At 42.8% G+C, this 15,925-nt stretch overlaps 1 protein-coding gene across 3 annotated transcripts in view; it reads right to left on the reverse strand.

Annotated features, from left to right (window-relative positions):
- BMPER (BMP binding endothelial regulator) overlaps positions 1 to 15,925 on the reverse strand; it is a 267,662-nt gene that overhangs the window by 86,741 nt on the left and 164,996 nt on the right. For all 3 annotated transcript variants that reach the window (XR_012667155.1, XM_075125625.1, XM_048839067.2), the window contains one exon: positions 4,953 to 5,083. Coding sequence is in view for 2 of the 3 variants with exons in the window: in XM_075125625.1 (XP_074981726.1) it covers positions 4,953 to 5,083 (131 nt within the window). In the remaining variant the exon portion in view is untranslated. The remainder of the gene's footprint in view (positions 1 to 4,952; positions 5,084 to 15,925) is intronic.

The following is a 15,925-nucleotide window of genomic DNA, read 5'->3' on the forward strand; positions in this document are numbered from 1 at the left end:
TCACCCAGCCCACCACAAGTTACTCCATTTTCAGGTAGGGCATCAGCATTACCAATTGTGGGTCCTCCCATGTGGCATAGCAGCAGTGCCAAGAGTGTTCACAAAAATCTTTGCCATAGTAGCAGCCCAGATGCGCTGCCTAGGCTACTCAGTATTCCCCTATCTTGACAACTGGCTCCTGGTCACACTATTGCAACAGGAAGCAACCTATGCAATCCTCTGTCTTTGCAATCTCCTGGGATCCCTAGATATCTGCGTCAATGAGGAAAAGTCAGTGTTGATACCTACATGATAATATATTTCATGGGGGGGTGGGGGCGACTTGACTCCAGCATGGTGAGGCTTTTCTCCCAGCAGACCGCTTCACAGCACTGACAGCCCTCATTGCAGATGTGAGTCGCAGACCATGCACCACAGTCAACCACTGTCTCTCCCTCCTTGGTCATATGGCAGCCTGCCCTCACATGACACCACACATACATCTCCATGTGCATTGTCTTCAAGCTTGGCTCTTCTCCATCTGCAGACCCAACAGAGACCATATAGAGTCCCGGAGGACCATTCCCAGGGCCATGTTGTCCTCCCTCACATGATGGTCTGACCCCTTCAAGCTGTGTACCTACCAGGCACCAAGAATTCCTGGGCCAACATGCTCAGCAGGACTCTGTACCTCAATCACGAGTGAGAGCTACCTGATGCCACACTCCTGTACCTCTTCATGAAGTGGGGCATTCCCCATTTTCTTTGCTACTCACGAGAACCAAAAGCTGCCCCTCTATTGCTCCAGAGGGAGGACTTTAGGGGAGGACTATCAGGGCAATGCTCTCCTCCTCCCCTTGACAGGCAACCTCCGCTACAACTTTCCCTCCATTCTCCTCCTGCCAGAGATGCTATACAAGGTTCACCAGGACAGAGCCACCATTATACTCATAGCCCCATTCTGGCCCTGTCAGTTCTGGTTCACAGACTTCCTCACACTGTCCGCCTGCACACCACTCCACCTCTGCACACTCCCAGGCACCAACTCCGTGGGTGCTCCAGGGCTGGAGCACCCATGGGGAAAAATTAGTGGGTGCTCTGCACCCACTGGAAGCCAACCTCCTCCCCCCCCCACCTGAGCGCGCTGTGTCTCCATTCCTCCGCCTACCTCCCAGCACTTCCCGCCCAGCCGCCACCAAACATCTGGAGGGGGCAGAGTTTGGGCGGGGCAGGGGTGAAAGGGGGCGGGGCCTATTGGGAGGGGTGGTGTGGGGCAGGTCTGGGGGCAGGGGGAGGTCAAGCACCACTGGCAGGAGCAGAAGTTGATGCCTATGCATGGGCCCATTGCCACCACCACCACTCACTGAGCATGGTATCTATTCCACTGGTCTTCGACTATCTTCTTGCCCTCAAGATGTCAGACCTGGCCCTCAACTCTATTAGAGTGCACCTGGGAGCACTCACTGCCTTTCTGCCTCCTATGGATAGCTCCTCAGTGTTTATGCATCCCACCACTATCAGCTTCATGAAAGATTTACTCAACACCTTTCCACCAATACTAAAGCCCACGCTGCCATGGGATCATAATCTCATTCTCTCTGCCCTCACAAAGCCACCCTTTGAGCAACATGCTCATTCTCCCACCTCTCGATGAAAGTGACTTTCTTGGTGGCCATTACCTCACCCACACGAGTCAGTGAAGTCACAGCTATGATGGCGGTCTCCCCCTACACAATATTCCACAAGGACAAGGTGGTCTTACGGCTGCCCCCTAAATTCCTCCCAAAAGTGGTGTCTGAATTCCACCTAAATCGGTGCATACACCTGCCAGTTTTCCACCCCAAACCACACACCTCCCCTACTGAAAGAGCCTTGCACTCCCTTGATGTCTGACGTGCACTGGTGCTCTACCTCCCCAGGATTCAACCCTTTTGCATTTCCAAATCAGTCTTAGGTACATCTGTGAATGCTACAACTCAGGCTGTCAATTATTCACAGTTAACTCACGCGATTAACTCAAAAAATTTAATCATGATTAAAAAATTAATCATGATTAATTGCAGTTTTAATCGCACTGTTAAACAATAGAATACCAATTGAAATTTGTTAAATATTTTGGATGTTTGTCTACATTTTCATATATATATATATATATATATATATAAATGAGAGAGAGAGAGAGAGAGAGAGAGAGAGAATTCTGTGTTATAATTGAAATCAAAGTGAATATTATTTTAATTACAAATATTTGAACTGTAAAAATGATAAACAAAAGAAATAATATTTTTCAGGTCACCTCATACAGGTACTGTAGTGCAATCTCTTTCTCATGAAAGTGCAACTTACAAATGTAGATTTTTTTTGTTACATAACTTCACTCAAAAAACAAAACAATGTAAAACTTCAGAGCCTATAAGTCTACTCAGTCCTACTTCTTATTCAGCCAATCACTAAGACAAACAAGTTTGTTTACATTTACAGGAGATAATTCTGCCCTCTTCTTATTTATAATGTCACCAGAAAGTGAGAACAGGCATTTGCAAAGCACTTTTGTAGCCAGCACAGCAAGATATTTACGTGTCAGATATGCTAAACATTCATATGCCCCTTCATGCTTCAGCCACTATTCCAGAGGACATGCTTCCATGCTGATGATGCTTGTTAAAAAAAATAATGTGTTAATTAAATTTGTGACTGAACTCCTTGGGGGAGAATTGTATGACCCCTGCTCTGTTTTACCCGAATTCTGCCATATATTTCATGTTATAGCAGTCTCGGATGATGACCCAGCACATGTTGTTCATTTTAAGAACACGTTCACTGCAGATTTGACAAAAGGCAAAGAAGGTACCAATGTGAGATTTCTAAAGGTAACTACAGCACTCAACCTAAGGTTTAAGAATCTGAAGAACCTTTCAAAATCTGAGAGGGATCAGGTGTGGAGCATGCTTTCAGAAGTCTTAGAAGAGCAACACTTAGATGCGGAAACTACAGAACCCAACCCACCAAAAAGAAAATCAACCTTCTGCTGGTGGCATCTGACTCAGATGATGAAAATGAACATGCGTTGGTCTGCACTGCTTTGGATTGTTATCGAGCAGAACCCGTCATCCACATGGATGCATGTCCCCCGGAATGGTGGTTGAAGCATGAAGAGACATATTAATCTTTAGCGCATCTGGCACATAAATATTTTGCAACGCCAGCTTCAACAGTGCCATGAGAACATTTGTTCTCACTTTCAGGTGACATTAGAATCATAGTACAGAAAGGGACCTCGAGAAGTCATCTTGTCCAGTCTCCTGCACTTGTGAGAGGACTAAGTATTATCTAGACCATCCCTGACAGGTGTTTGTCTAACCTGCTCTTAAAAATCTCCAACGATGGAGATTCCACAACTTCCCTAGGCAATTTATTCCACTGCTTAACCACCTTGACAGTTAGGAAGTTTTTCCTAATGTTCAACCTAAACCTCCCTTGCTGCAGTTTAAGCAACATTGTAAACAAAAAGCGGGCAGCATTATGTCCTGCAAATGTAAACAAACTTGCTTGTCTGAGCAATTGGCTGAACAAGAAGTAGGACTGAGTGGACTAGCAAGCTCTAAAATTTTGCATTGTTTTATTTTTGAATGCAGTTTTTTTTGTGTACATAATTCTACATTTGTAAATTCAACTTTCATGATAAAGAGATTGCACTACAGTATTTGTATTAAGTGAACTGAAATATACTATTTCTTTTGTTTTTTTTACAGTGCAAATACTTGTAATAAAAAATAAATATAAAGTGAGCACTGTACACTTTGTATTCTGCGTTGTAATTGAAATCAATATATTTGAAAATGTAGAAAACATCCCAAAATATTTAAATAAATGGTATTCTATTATTGTTTACAGGGTGATTAATCACGATTCATTTTTTTAATCACTTGACAGCCCTAGCTACAACCAATCCAATATACCCACATCTGATAGAGTCATGGCACATGCTATGCAAGCACAGGCCGCCACATCGGCCTCAAGGGTGGACGTTTCCTGACAAGGCATCTCTCATGCAGCAACGTGGTGCTCCGTTCACCTGTTCATGACACACCATCCCAGCGCACAAGCAGCAGTAACACACATTCGATGGGACAGGCTGTACTGCAGACCGCACTTCCATTGGAATCCTCGCACCCACCTCCGCACTGATCACTGCTCGTGAGTCACCCAAATGTGGAATACACTTAAGAGACCATCAGTCGAAGAAGAGAAGTTATCTACCTGTAACCAGAGGTTCTTCAAGATGTGTCGTCTTTGTCTGTATTCCACTACCTGCCCTCCATCCCCTTCGCTGAGGACTGCATTCCATTACAGTAAGAGAGAGACTGGAGAGGTGTTGATCTGTACCACCTCTGATATCCTCAGCTGGGAGCATGAGTAGACATACAACACACATGCGGGTCAACGGACACTGCTAAGAAACACTTCTGGATTCAGGCACAAGGCACACACGTGCACCGACGTGTGGAATATAGATAGGGATCTCACATCTCGAAGAACCTCCAATTACAGGAGGTAACTTCCTCTTCTCTGTAGAAATAATTACTTGCCATTAAAGCAGTGCAAATCACATGGGAACTTTGCCTCAGTGACCAAAATTAATGCACATGAACACTATATATTTCCATGACAGGCTGGGATTCTCTCTCTCAATATACCGATAACATACCATACTAATATGTGTGTGTGTGTGTGTGTGTGTGTGTGTGTGTGTGTGTGTGTGTGAGAGAGGGAGAGAGAGAGTGTGTGATTATATATATTTTATAGACACACGCCTGTAGCTTAGAATGTAGGCTGGCTGCTTATCAAATTTTAGCCTAGCCATTTATTGATTTCCATTTTTTCCCCTCCTATTATAATGATATAAAAAATTTCAATGTTCTTTCCTTCAGACTGTGCATTAAATTGCAACAAAGCAATCAGAGTATGCTTACCTGCACAATGCTGCTCAGGTTTCCATTGGACTTTCACCCCTTCTCTCTGACAGGTTCGGGCATAGGCAAGGAATGACTCACAATAGCAGTTTTTATGAACTGGACACTCACACATATCTGTTACACAGGACCTGCAAAAAACAGCCCAGAAACAAACAAGGGAAAAAAGTTTTGAAAAACAGCCCTCAAGGTTTGGAATTATTTTTTATATAATCATATACAGTTTAAAGCTGCAAAAACCTGTGCTGGAGAAATGGCAAACAGGTTGAACACTTTTTACTCCCAAATCCACATAGAGGGTCTAATCTCTGCAGTTCTGCTATACTCTATTCTATATGCTCAGAGCTCCCAATTACATCAATGGGAGAGTCATATCAAAGTAGATAGCCCAGAACATGAGAGTCAAGAGCTGCCATGCAATGAGGATCCAAGGCTGTACGCTGCAATTAGGGAGCAAGGCAAAGACAATTTGTAGCAAAGACAATTTTGTCTTCATAAAGGCTCCATCTCAGCTCTCCTGAATAATGTCTATTGCAACAACATTTAAGATTAATTCCCAGATTTAAGAGCATTATAAGGAGCAATGAAGACACACACAGTTACTATGCTATGAAGCCCTCAGGGTTCATGAAACAACTAGAGCACAGCAAAAATTTTCAGTTGAATAGTAAAATCACTAAAAAATGCAATTACAGGATGACAAAAGCTATTAATTAATTTGGCTCAAATTTGGCAAATACTTTTGGCCAGATAAATTAAAATTAAAATTTTGAAAATGTTAAAATATTTCATTTTGACATTTTTTATTTTTCATTTTGAAATGTTTTGTTTTGAAATTTAGCTAGAGTTGGTTTTAAAGAGATTTACATGTACAAATACCTCAAAAATGTAACAGCTAGAAACCTGAAAAAAAAAATTTTGTTTCAGTGAGAAAAACTGAAAAATATTAGTTTTGGCTTGAAACAAATCAATTTTTTTTCTGCATTTTTCAGGTCGATCACCAAATCAAAACAAAACATGAAAAAAAACAAAACCCCAAAACCAAAAGCCACAAAACTCCCTAAGAACCAATTATTCATTCAGCTCTCAATTCAACCATCTTATTTCACTGAATAATCATAAACCATTGGAGTAAGTAAATCTGCTACTGCACATGTCTGTATACAAAATTAGCTCATCTAGAACATGTGTCAATTAGGCACAGGCTGAAAATACAAGAACTGATAAGAGGCAATGGATTTGCAAAGTTTGCCATTTGTGTATGCTTTATATTGTTGCAGTGTGCTGGAAACGTTAAGGGACTGATTTTCAGAGGTGCTGGGCACCCATAACTCTAAGTGAAGTCAGTGGGAGCCCGTGGCAGTGCTCAGCTATCTAAAAATCATTTCCCAATTTAGTATTCAGGTTCATCCCCTATTTCGTTCACTAGGATTAAAGCTATGTTTTAGTCACGGGTATTTTTAGTAAAAGTCATGGACAGGTCACAGGCTGCAAACAAAAATTCACAGGCCTGTGACCTCTCCATGAGTTTTATTAAAAATACCCACCATGTCTAAAACTTGGGCAGGGGTGCTCGGGAAGGGAGGAGGAGTCCAGGGGTGCCACGGGTGCTGGGGGAGGTGACCTGGGACCCCCGCTGGTACTGGGGGAGAGGTTGGCGGGGCTTACTACCAGCTCTGTCCCTGCAGCTCATAGACGGCGGAGGCAGGGGCCAGGACAGGGGCTCCTCTGCTGCTCCCGCCATAAGCGCCAGCTGCTGCAGCTCCCATTGGCGGGGAACCACAGCCAATGAGAGCTGCAGGGGCAGGGCCTGCAGGAGCTTCAGGGTGGCCCCCCCACCCCAGGTAAGCACCCACACACACACCCCAAACCCTTTCCCCTATCCCTGAGACCCCTCCCACACACCCAAACTGCTGCTTCTGGCAGCCCCTGGGCCAGCACCAGCTACTGCAAAAGTCATGGAGGTCACGGAAAGTCACAGAATCCGTGACTTCCGTGACAGACTCGCTGCCCTATGTATGATTCACTGAACAAGTTCCCCTTGATGAGTATCGTCCTACCACAGCATGCCCGCAAATCTTCATTGACATCCCAAAGCAGTGCTCTGAATGCATCAGGCACTGTTACTGAACATAAGTGGTTCCATCTTCCCCATATCATTTAGGAGGTATATCTCAAGGCTTGCCAACTTTCTAATGTCCGAAAACCAGACACCACAGCAGGAGCACAGGAACCTCCCTCTGTCCCTGCCTCGCCTCTTTCCCTGAGGCCCCGCCCCCACCCACTCCTCTCTCCCCATCCCTGGCTGCTTCCCTCTCCCCCTTCCTTGTCACTCGATCCTCTCCACCTTCCTCCCCTCCCTCACCAGCTGGGCTCCCTCTGCTCCAGGGCTGGGTCAGGAGATGCAGCCCCTGATGCAGAGCCTGCCTGCTCACAAGATGGAGGTTGGAGGTGGCCCTGGCTGAGCAGGGGCTGTTGCGGGATGATGACCCTGCACCTCTCCCCCACCCACAGTAACCAGACTTTTGTATCTCGTCAGTACATCTGACTGGAGCTGCACAGGTCCCCTTTCGACCAGACTTTCCAGTTGAAAACCAGACATGTGGCAACCAATATATCTCATTTCACAAAGCAGATTCCTGATGTGCTATCACAGGAAATTACTGTTGCAAAGAGAGTCTGTTGTATTTCCTGAAGACCTGTTAAGATATCAAGATAGTTTTATTCTCTCCTAGGCATCCTGTTATCCTCAACTAACCTTGCCTTATCAGCTTTTACTATTATGTATAATTCTTCATACAATAATTATTATATTATTGATATCCAAGGTGTTGGGGAGTGGGGAAGGTAGGATCATGCTTGCTTATGGCAGGCTGGCTGTGTGCATGCTGAGTTTCCACTTCGGGACTTATAAAACGTTACATTTGAGTCACTTCATCTGGTTTTGAGAACACAAAAATCACAGAGCTTCCTGCTGTGAGAGTTTCTGGCCACAGGGAAGAATGCCAGTTCCAACACCAAACCAGATCAGTTGCCTTAAGTTTAAGGTAAGTCTCCATGCACAAAACAATGCGTCTAGATGAGCCAAACCCACAACTCCAGTTTCAAACACCCATAGACTTTGGACTAGTTTGGATCCAGATCCAAACAGCTCTAGTTCTTAGCCACTCCTTTCTGCCTGGATAAGCATCAAGGCTGGTATGGGTAACATTAAATATTCCCTAAGAAAGATAACATATTAGTGTCAGAATGAACAGTTCTCTAATTTACTCCACTCTTATTGGCTTCAAGTTATTTCTATTTCTGTGAGTTGTATAAACCTGGGAAGAGCTGATGGGCCCAATCCTCTGGTTTGGCTGAGGTGCAATCACAAGGGGTATGTGTGTTGTTTTTGCTTTGTTAATTAATTATCACTGCTGATCATTTTTGTACTTATTTAACAAAACTAAAAGTAAACAAAACTGTATAAAAGTTAATATTCGTCCATCATCAAAATAGAGATATTTTTTCTAATGAGATTCTTTAGTAACAAAAGTAATAAATTAATATTGAAATTGTTTGTTTAAAAAAATCACTTCTGAAGCTACAACGGAGAAAGTATTTGACCTATTAGATAGCAAAATACAGTCACTACTTCCCTCTCGTGGTCCAAGCTGGGAACTCCAGGCAATCCCTTCATGTGATTGAAAGGGCAGCTTTTTGGGAGAACTTCAGGCAAAAGATGCTTTTTCTCTGAAGCCCGAACGATTGAGAGAAAATAGGGTAAATACTCTGGGTCAGTTTTAAAAAAAATATTTTTCTTATATGTCAGTAAAATTCTTAATTTCAATCTTATTAGATTTCCATTGGGAGTTTGTGTTTTTGTTTGGTTTGTTTTAGTTATTGAAACTTCCTCTGCCAAACAAGCAGCATGCCTCTTACTCCCTGCCCAGAAAACAAACAAACCATAGATTCTTGAATGCAATTTACAAGTTCTAACGCTGATCTGTGTCAAAAAAAAAAATCTTTGTGATGTAGACACTGATTTTTGTTTTCTTCTTTCAATTTTGTTGCTGAGCCATGTCCTGCACTCCAGGGAATGATTTCAAAGTTCCGCTCACCTCCCCCATCCCCTCTTTGCATCTCCTCTGATTCTATCGAATAAATTAGGAGACACTAATAAACAGATAGCTATAGGGATGTATCTGGAGGCTTAGGGAGTGTCCGTGCCCTACAACTGAAGCCCAGTTTCACCCAGAGAAACACCATTTTCTTATGACAGTATATTCTCTAATAATGAAACATTTTGACTTTGCTGTCCTCTGAAGTGTTCCAATTCTATTCCAAGGTGAAAACTTTTGTTTAATTAGACTTAAGACTGAGTGTATACAGGAAGAGTCCAAGACATTTTGCCAACCAGAGCAGAAAACCTTTTTGGTGTCCCTCCCCTATTCCAGTAGAGCAACCAAGTCTAAATAAATAAATTAAAGGCGGCCAATCAATCAGTGGAGCAAAAGCCACACACCACACACCCAAGTGGCACAGCAATATAGCTAGAAGTTGGCACCCAGGCTGATGGCCATGATTGCCTGCCCCTAGACCAGCCCTGAGAGTACACATCAGTAACCTAAGATAAAAACATTACAGACGTATTGTAACATTCCCATAACCAAGCCCAGGAAATTCAGAGTTAAGGTTACACTTAAAAAAAAATCCAAATGTGTTAGGTAAGGAAGTGCAGTAAGGCAACCAAAACAGCCTTAATTTTGCGCTGTAGTGACACATGCAATAAAAATATGATTATGATAAAGGCATTTTAGTATTTGTGGTCCTAAATTAGATTAAACTGATTTTAAAGACACATTAGGGTTTTAAATATATATCTTCCCTTTCCCCCCACCCCACCTCCCCAGTTTCACCACCTTTAGCAGTACGACAAAATCCTACACAAGGATCAAAAACTACACAACATGGGGGTTAGAAAACAGCTCCCTGATGACACTACAAGGTGGTTCAGGGGCACACACTGGTTGAAAGAGCCGGCACACTGCCCTTATGTAAATTAATATAATTAGTTTATTTCTGGATACACACGCTCCCTGCCTTATGCAATCGTTCCGTTCTGGAAAGCCTTGCGTAACTCGAATTTTGCGGAATATAAGTCGGAAACAGATACCCAAACGTTACTCAAAAAACAAAAACAAAAAAAACCTAACTCCTATTTCTAGCTTATGCACTTTTCCGCAAGTGCGAGTCCGCGTAAGTCGAGTCTTGCGTAACCCGGGGAGCGTCTGTACATACAAATAACCACCTATTGTCAAACCACCAGGCACTTGTGTGATATTACAAGAAACATTGTGTCCAAATTCATTAGGATGATCTCTGTAAGCATCAGAAAAATCCTGAATTCAAACAGGGCAGTGAAACTCCTCATTCTGTTCCTATAACCTTCGGTATACCCTGCAGTGTTCTCCGACTTCAGTTTGGATGTGCTGTTCTTCAGAAAGGAACCTTCTTGATAACAAGAAGTGATTAACTAATTTGTGGGCTTATGTAAATAATGGACTGGTGCCCGCGGCTGGAGTGGGACTGATCAATTTAGAAAGATACACCCCTTCTCTTGTCTACTACAGATGAGATTGCAGTGGAATGCATCTTTAGGTCGACCAAGTATGGAAGTGGTATTATACAGGGCGAGAGTAAGACTAAATAGAGTTCAGAATGAAAAGACAACAGGACTTCAAATCTGCTTGCATTTTGTTCAGGCTGAGGAAGAAGTGGGTTCATTCAGGACCTAAACTCTATTCTTTTCTGCCTTAACTTCCTATATTGAGGATACTTCAGAGTAAACTGGGGCCCTTTTCAAATCACTGGCTTGGAGCAGCCAGTTGTTTACTCTTTTGCTGGGGACAAATATCTCAAACTGGATTCCTTTTGATGCTGTATATACTTTGTGTGTGTGAGAGAGAAAGATGGCACTAATAGGGTGTGTATAATCACAAACTGTTGCAAGGGGAAATCCATGAAAGTGAAGGCATCCGGCAGCTGTCAGACACACCCTTGCGTTAGACAGCCCACATTGCTCCCACGTCTTCAAAGCAAACCAGAGGACTGCACTTCTTCAGCTAAAGGCCTTTTTCACATTAAACCATGGAAAGTGTCCAAGTCCCATAAGAGGGCAGAGAAATGAATCCTATGCTAAATGTACTATTAAAAAAGAAAAGAACAGAACAGAAGAGCAGCACAGTGGTTGCTGCTGCCTCTTACAATGCTGGGCAGTATTGAAATTGCAGATGTTTGGTGTTTTTCACTGAACATCTGCAGTTCCCTTTACTTCACAGGGAACAAGAAGTCAAAAAAAAAATCAATCACTAAGAGAGAATGTCTTTTTCATTTAATGTTTTACTCCTTTCCTTTCACAACACTGATATGGTGTGTAGCACATATGAAAACATATCAGTACCTCCAAGCAAAGGCACTGCATAGATGAAAGGCAACATGAAAGTCAAGTTAAAAGACATGAACATTTTGGATTTAAAAACAGATACCAGCCAAATTGAAGGCCTAAATTTTAAACACCACATTTCCTTTACAGTGTGTAGCCTTCCATAATCTAACCCATACTTCAGTTAGACGGGTGGAAAATGGGATTAGCTGCACATTTACAAATTGAGAAGACCGTTCAAAGAGCCACCATTTCAAAGACAAGGATCATTCAGCAAGCCCAGCATCCTGGGAGATAGTTGTCTTAGGAGAACTCCATTTACTAGACTGCACAATCCAAGATTTAGTGGCTAATTTAACACCAGCAGTGAAGACATCCAAAGTCTATATGGCAGCCAAGCAAGTCACTGCCTTAATCACATTTCAGTGCTCACAGTTCAGCAGCAAGATGCAGGAGTTTTTTCCCTGATCCACAAAGAGACCTCATTTTTCTTCCCTCATAAGGAAAAAAAGAAAACAAAATGGTTTCTATCAACATCAACATTGTTTTAAAATTGTTATAAGGGTTTGGTGGGTTTTGTTTTTGTTTTAAACAAAGGCCTCTAAAGGGTTTCCATTATTTGTTGTTCCCAAGTACTGTATAGAAGGAAGCTCAGAAGGGAAGAGGATGCCACACCCAAAAATATAATAGAAATGTTCACTCTTTCGCTTTTATTCATGTAAACTGTGTGTGTATGTGTGGCTTTTCCCCTTTTTCTTTTTGGGTGTGTATGTGGGGGTAGGGTGGGGTGGAGGGACAATTACTCAGGTCTGAAGCTTGGTGTTTGGAGCTGAAGATACTTATTTCTTGAGTCTCTCTCAGGAAGATACTGACACTAACATCAGAGCAGCAAATAACTCATGCTGAAAGGTAATTTTGGAGCCTGAGCAAAATACAGAAGTCATTACATCATTCCCAATGCATTCAAAACACCTGCCTAGAGAACAGAACTGCCTAGTACGCTAAAGATTAGTCATTTTTCATGGGTCATTTCTTTCAAGACTAGAGTGCCAGATCTTTATCCCGTCTGGGCAGCTCCAACACTGAAGAACAGTATAAACCGGCCTTACATCAAGCAACTGGGATGTGGCAAAGTGACTCGCTATCCAGCACATCATCTTGGGGCTAAGTATGGTGTTCCAAGGTTTCTTCTCTGTAGTCCTGCCAACCAGATCTACTGGTGGTCCCTTTTTGCCCTGGGACTTCACCCTCCAGCCGGGTCACATTCGGTCTCACCCCTTTCGGGGTAATCTCAGTGTTTCACACTAGGTTGACAGCCCTGTCCAGGCCCAATATTCTTTCTGTCCCCTTGTGTTTGGGGTCTTCCCGGTAAGGCTGCAGGGAAACTCAGTCCCTCCCTCTACCCTGGGTTCTAGCCCAGGGATCCTTGTAGCAAGTGGTTAAGGGCACCCTGGTTACGCTTCTTTCCTGAGCTACTTCCTACATCAGCCTGCTTTCTCCTCGGGGAGCTCAATTTCTCAGTTGGGTAGGTGGGGTTGTCTGTCTCAGGGCTCAGACCTTAGTTCTAGTTCTCAAGGCAACAAAGGAAAGGAAATTAAATTAACATAAATAGGAGCAGCACCAACTTCTCTATCCTACCAGGATCCTCCAGCCATCTGCCCAACCACTCAGTGCTTGCAGGCCACCCAACATAGCTGTGACTCTCTCCCATGCTCTTTTCTGGGAGCAGAGGCTGAGAGATCTATACCTCCCTAGGCTGGGGCCTTCTGAACTCAGCTTCTCCTTTTCAAGGCTCCTCCTCCAAGACTAGCATGCCTGTAGGTGCACTGGGGCAAGGCTGCTTGCTTTTCAACCCCTTCTTACCTGGTGTGGGGTTTGTATATCCATCACATAGGGATTCCTCTGAAATGGGGGAATCCCCAGGTGGAATAAAGCCAGCATAACTGAATCTTCACTTCCCCTTTCTGGACCCCCAGCCACCAGGTTGCTGAACTTGCTCACTGGGAGTGTGGGAGCATAAAGGCTTCATGCAACCTCTCTCTCCTTGAGTCCTGTGTTGAGCACGGCTTGGCCAGATCTGAAAACTGCAGCCCAGAGATGTTTACTGTAGGGAGCTCTCATTCTTTTAAAAAGGGGCATTGGCTAGAATGTTTGAGAGTTCTGCGACTGTTCCTAGGAATTCCAGGTTGCAAAGGCAGCCGTGGTTTATAGGTTACAGTAATGGACTAGGAACCAGAAGGGTCTGGGATTCAAACTTATCTAAACTGCAGACTTACTGTGTGACCGTGGCTAAGTTACTTGAACTCTTTGTGCCTCAGACAGTCCAGATGAAAAATCTGGTGAGATGCAGAATCTCACTATAAACTGGATGCTGCATCTGAGCTGAAGTTTCCTGGGCATGTGTGTTACACGAATACACTTTCTACAGTTCTAATGTAACTTTCTGTGAATGCCAAGCTTCCTGTTCCATATATATATATATATATATACACATACATATATATATATATACATACATACTTGGCACTCTGAGTTAGTTAAAACTGTAGAAGATGCCCCTATTCACCCTTCCACTGCCAAAGGATCCTTCCAAATATGTTCGTTAAAGGAGTTTTGTAATTTGGGGTATAAGGGTATATTCAAATTCAGTGATTTTTTTTTTTAACCTTCGAAGTCCTGGAAAAAACCTACAATGCATTTTGGATTTCTCAGCACATGCCATTCCTTTCAAAATATTTCTGGGTGTGCAATTTCAGAACCCACACTTCCCATCCAAAATGTAAGAAAATATGCTATTTTTCAACTCAATGCAATAAATGCAGGCCAGTGTAAAACCTTTTAAATTTATACTATGCTGCGTAACCCATCCCTAAAAACCTACAATATGTGCTACTAAAAATATTAACCAAAGGCTTTCTTAAAAGTGCCAAGAACTATTATATATGTATTATTAACCTTTATACAATGAGAACTCTGAGCCAGATTTGCTTTTTATTGCTTTAACCAACAATACTCCGCATTAATCTTATAAAATGAATAATGAAATGCCCTGGAACATTTTCTAAAACCACACAAAATAAAGTTCTCAGGATTGCACAACCCTAACACGCACCTCAATCTTCTTTGAATCTGGAGCCAGTGTTAAAGGCAGTTAAAACAAAAAAGAAAAGAAAAGCCCTCTCATTTTCTCATAATAGTCTCCCCATGATGCACTGGGTGGGCTTTGTCTGTTTTGTGCTATAAAATCCAGGTTCTTGAAAAGGAAAGTCTGTATAAAAGCTCTTCAGTAAAAAACACTTGAAGTTGGGCTGAAGAAGACAATCAGGTCCCTACACTCAGCCTCAGGCAGAATTCTGCCTGACTCGGTCAGAATGTTTTCTGGAGCTGCAGGGAAACACACAGTACAGCAGCAGATCCACCACCCTTTGAAACGGTCCATCAGGCACTTACTTCCATGCCGGCCAGCTCCATCAACTGGGGTGCAGGAGGTCTGGGGCCATGGTCCCACACTCATTCCACCCCTTTTCAGGACACAGGAGGCATTTTGTGCCCTCTTCCTCCTTGTGTGTATTGGTATAGGGCTGATCAAAATCTAGCTCTTAAAGGGAGAAACATCGTAAGGGGCTCCTCATTAAGAACATTTTTGGACTAGAGTAAGCCTGTAGAGTTCATATCTTAATGTCTTTCAGACAAGGGGCCAATAGCTGGGCACTCTGCAGCATGCCAGTCAAATCCTGCTTATCTTTATCTTGTTAGCAGTATTCATGCAAGTAGTCCCATTAATTTCAGTGTAACTAATGCAAACAGGATTTGGCCCTCTGAAGTCATCTACAGCCTAGATGTGTGGTTGAGATGAAGAGTAAAAGGACCTCAATAAGTCTGCTTTGGAGCAGGCATCTCCCTGATCTTGTTACAGAAAGGCAACATGCATAGGATATGTAGACCAATATAAAGAAAGAGAAGGGAATTTTACGACTCCCATCTGTATCTGCAATACAGGAACTCAGTGTCTGCAAACCACATATCAGTTTCGCTAATTCACATCTGTGTTCATCTGTTTGCAAATATATATCCTAAAATGTGGTAAAAACTGCTCCAATGTTATGTCTGGTAATGCAGATAATGCAGATGAGTATGTCCATCTGTAAAACCACATGGAGGAAAAATGATAGGAGGGAGCATTGCATATAAAAGCATATTTGAGTTCAATGATAAAAAACATAGGTCAGCTCTTAAAGATCTTTCATAGGTCTTCCATAGGACCAGGTGTACCCCTTTCTCACACCTGACAGGTATTTTCTCGTCATCACTTCCTCATTGGGGGTATAACTAGGATTGTAATAATTGCTGGACTCTTCTGGCCAAACCTGCCCACCCCCAACAACCCCCCCGACATGCAATTATTTTGCAGTGTTATACCAATCAAAGTTACCTATTACTTATTCTGCTGTTTCAGGGTCTTATATTACATATATATGTATATGATCAACACTAAGGCTGTTATCGCAAATTGCATTGCAGATGCAGAGCCACTGCAACATAATGAAAT

Source organism: Caretta caretta, chromosome 2 (assembly GCF_965140235.1).
Source record: "Caretta caretta isolate rCarCar2 chromosome 2, rCarCar1.hap1, whole genome shotgun sequence".
NCBI lineage: Eukaryota > Metazoa > Chordata > Testudines > Cheloniidae > Caretta > Caretta caretta.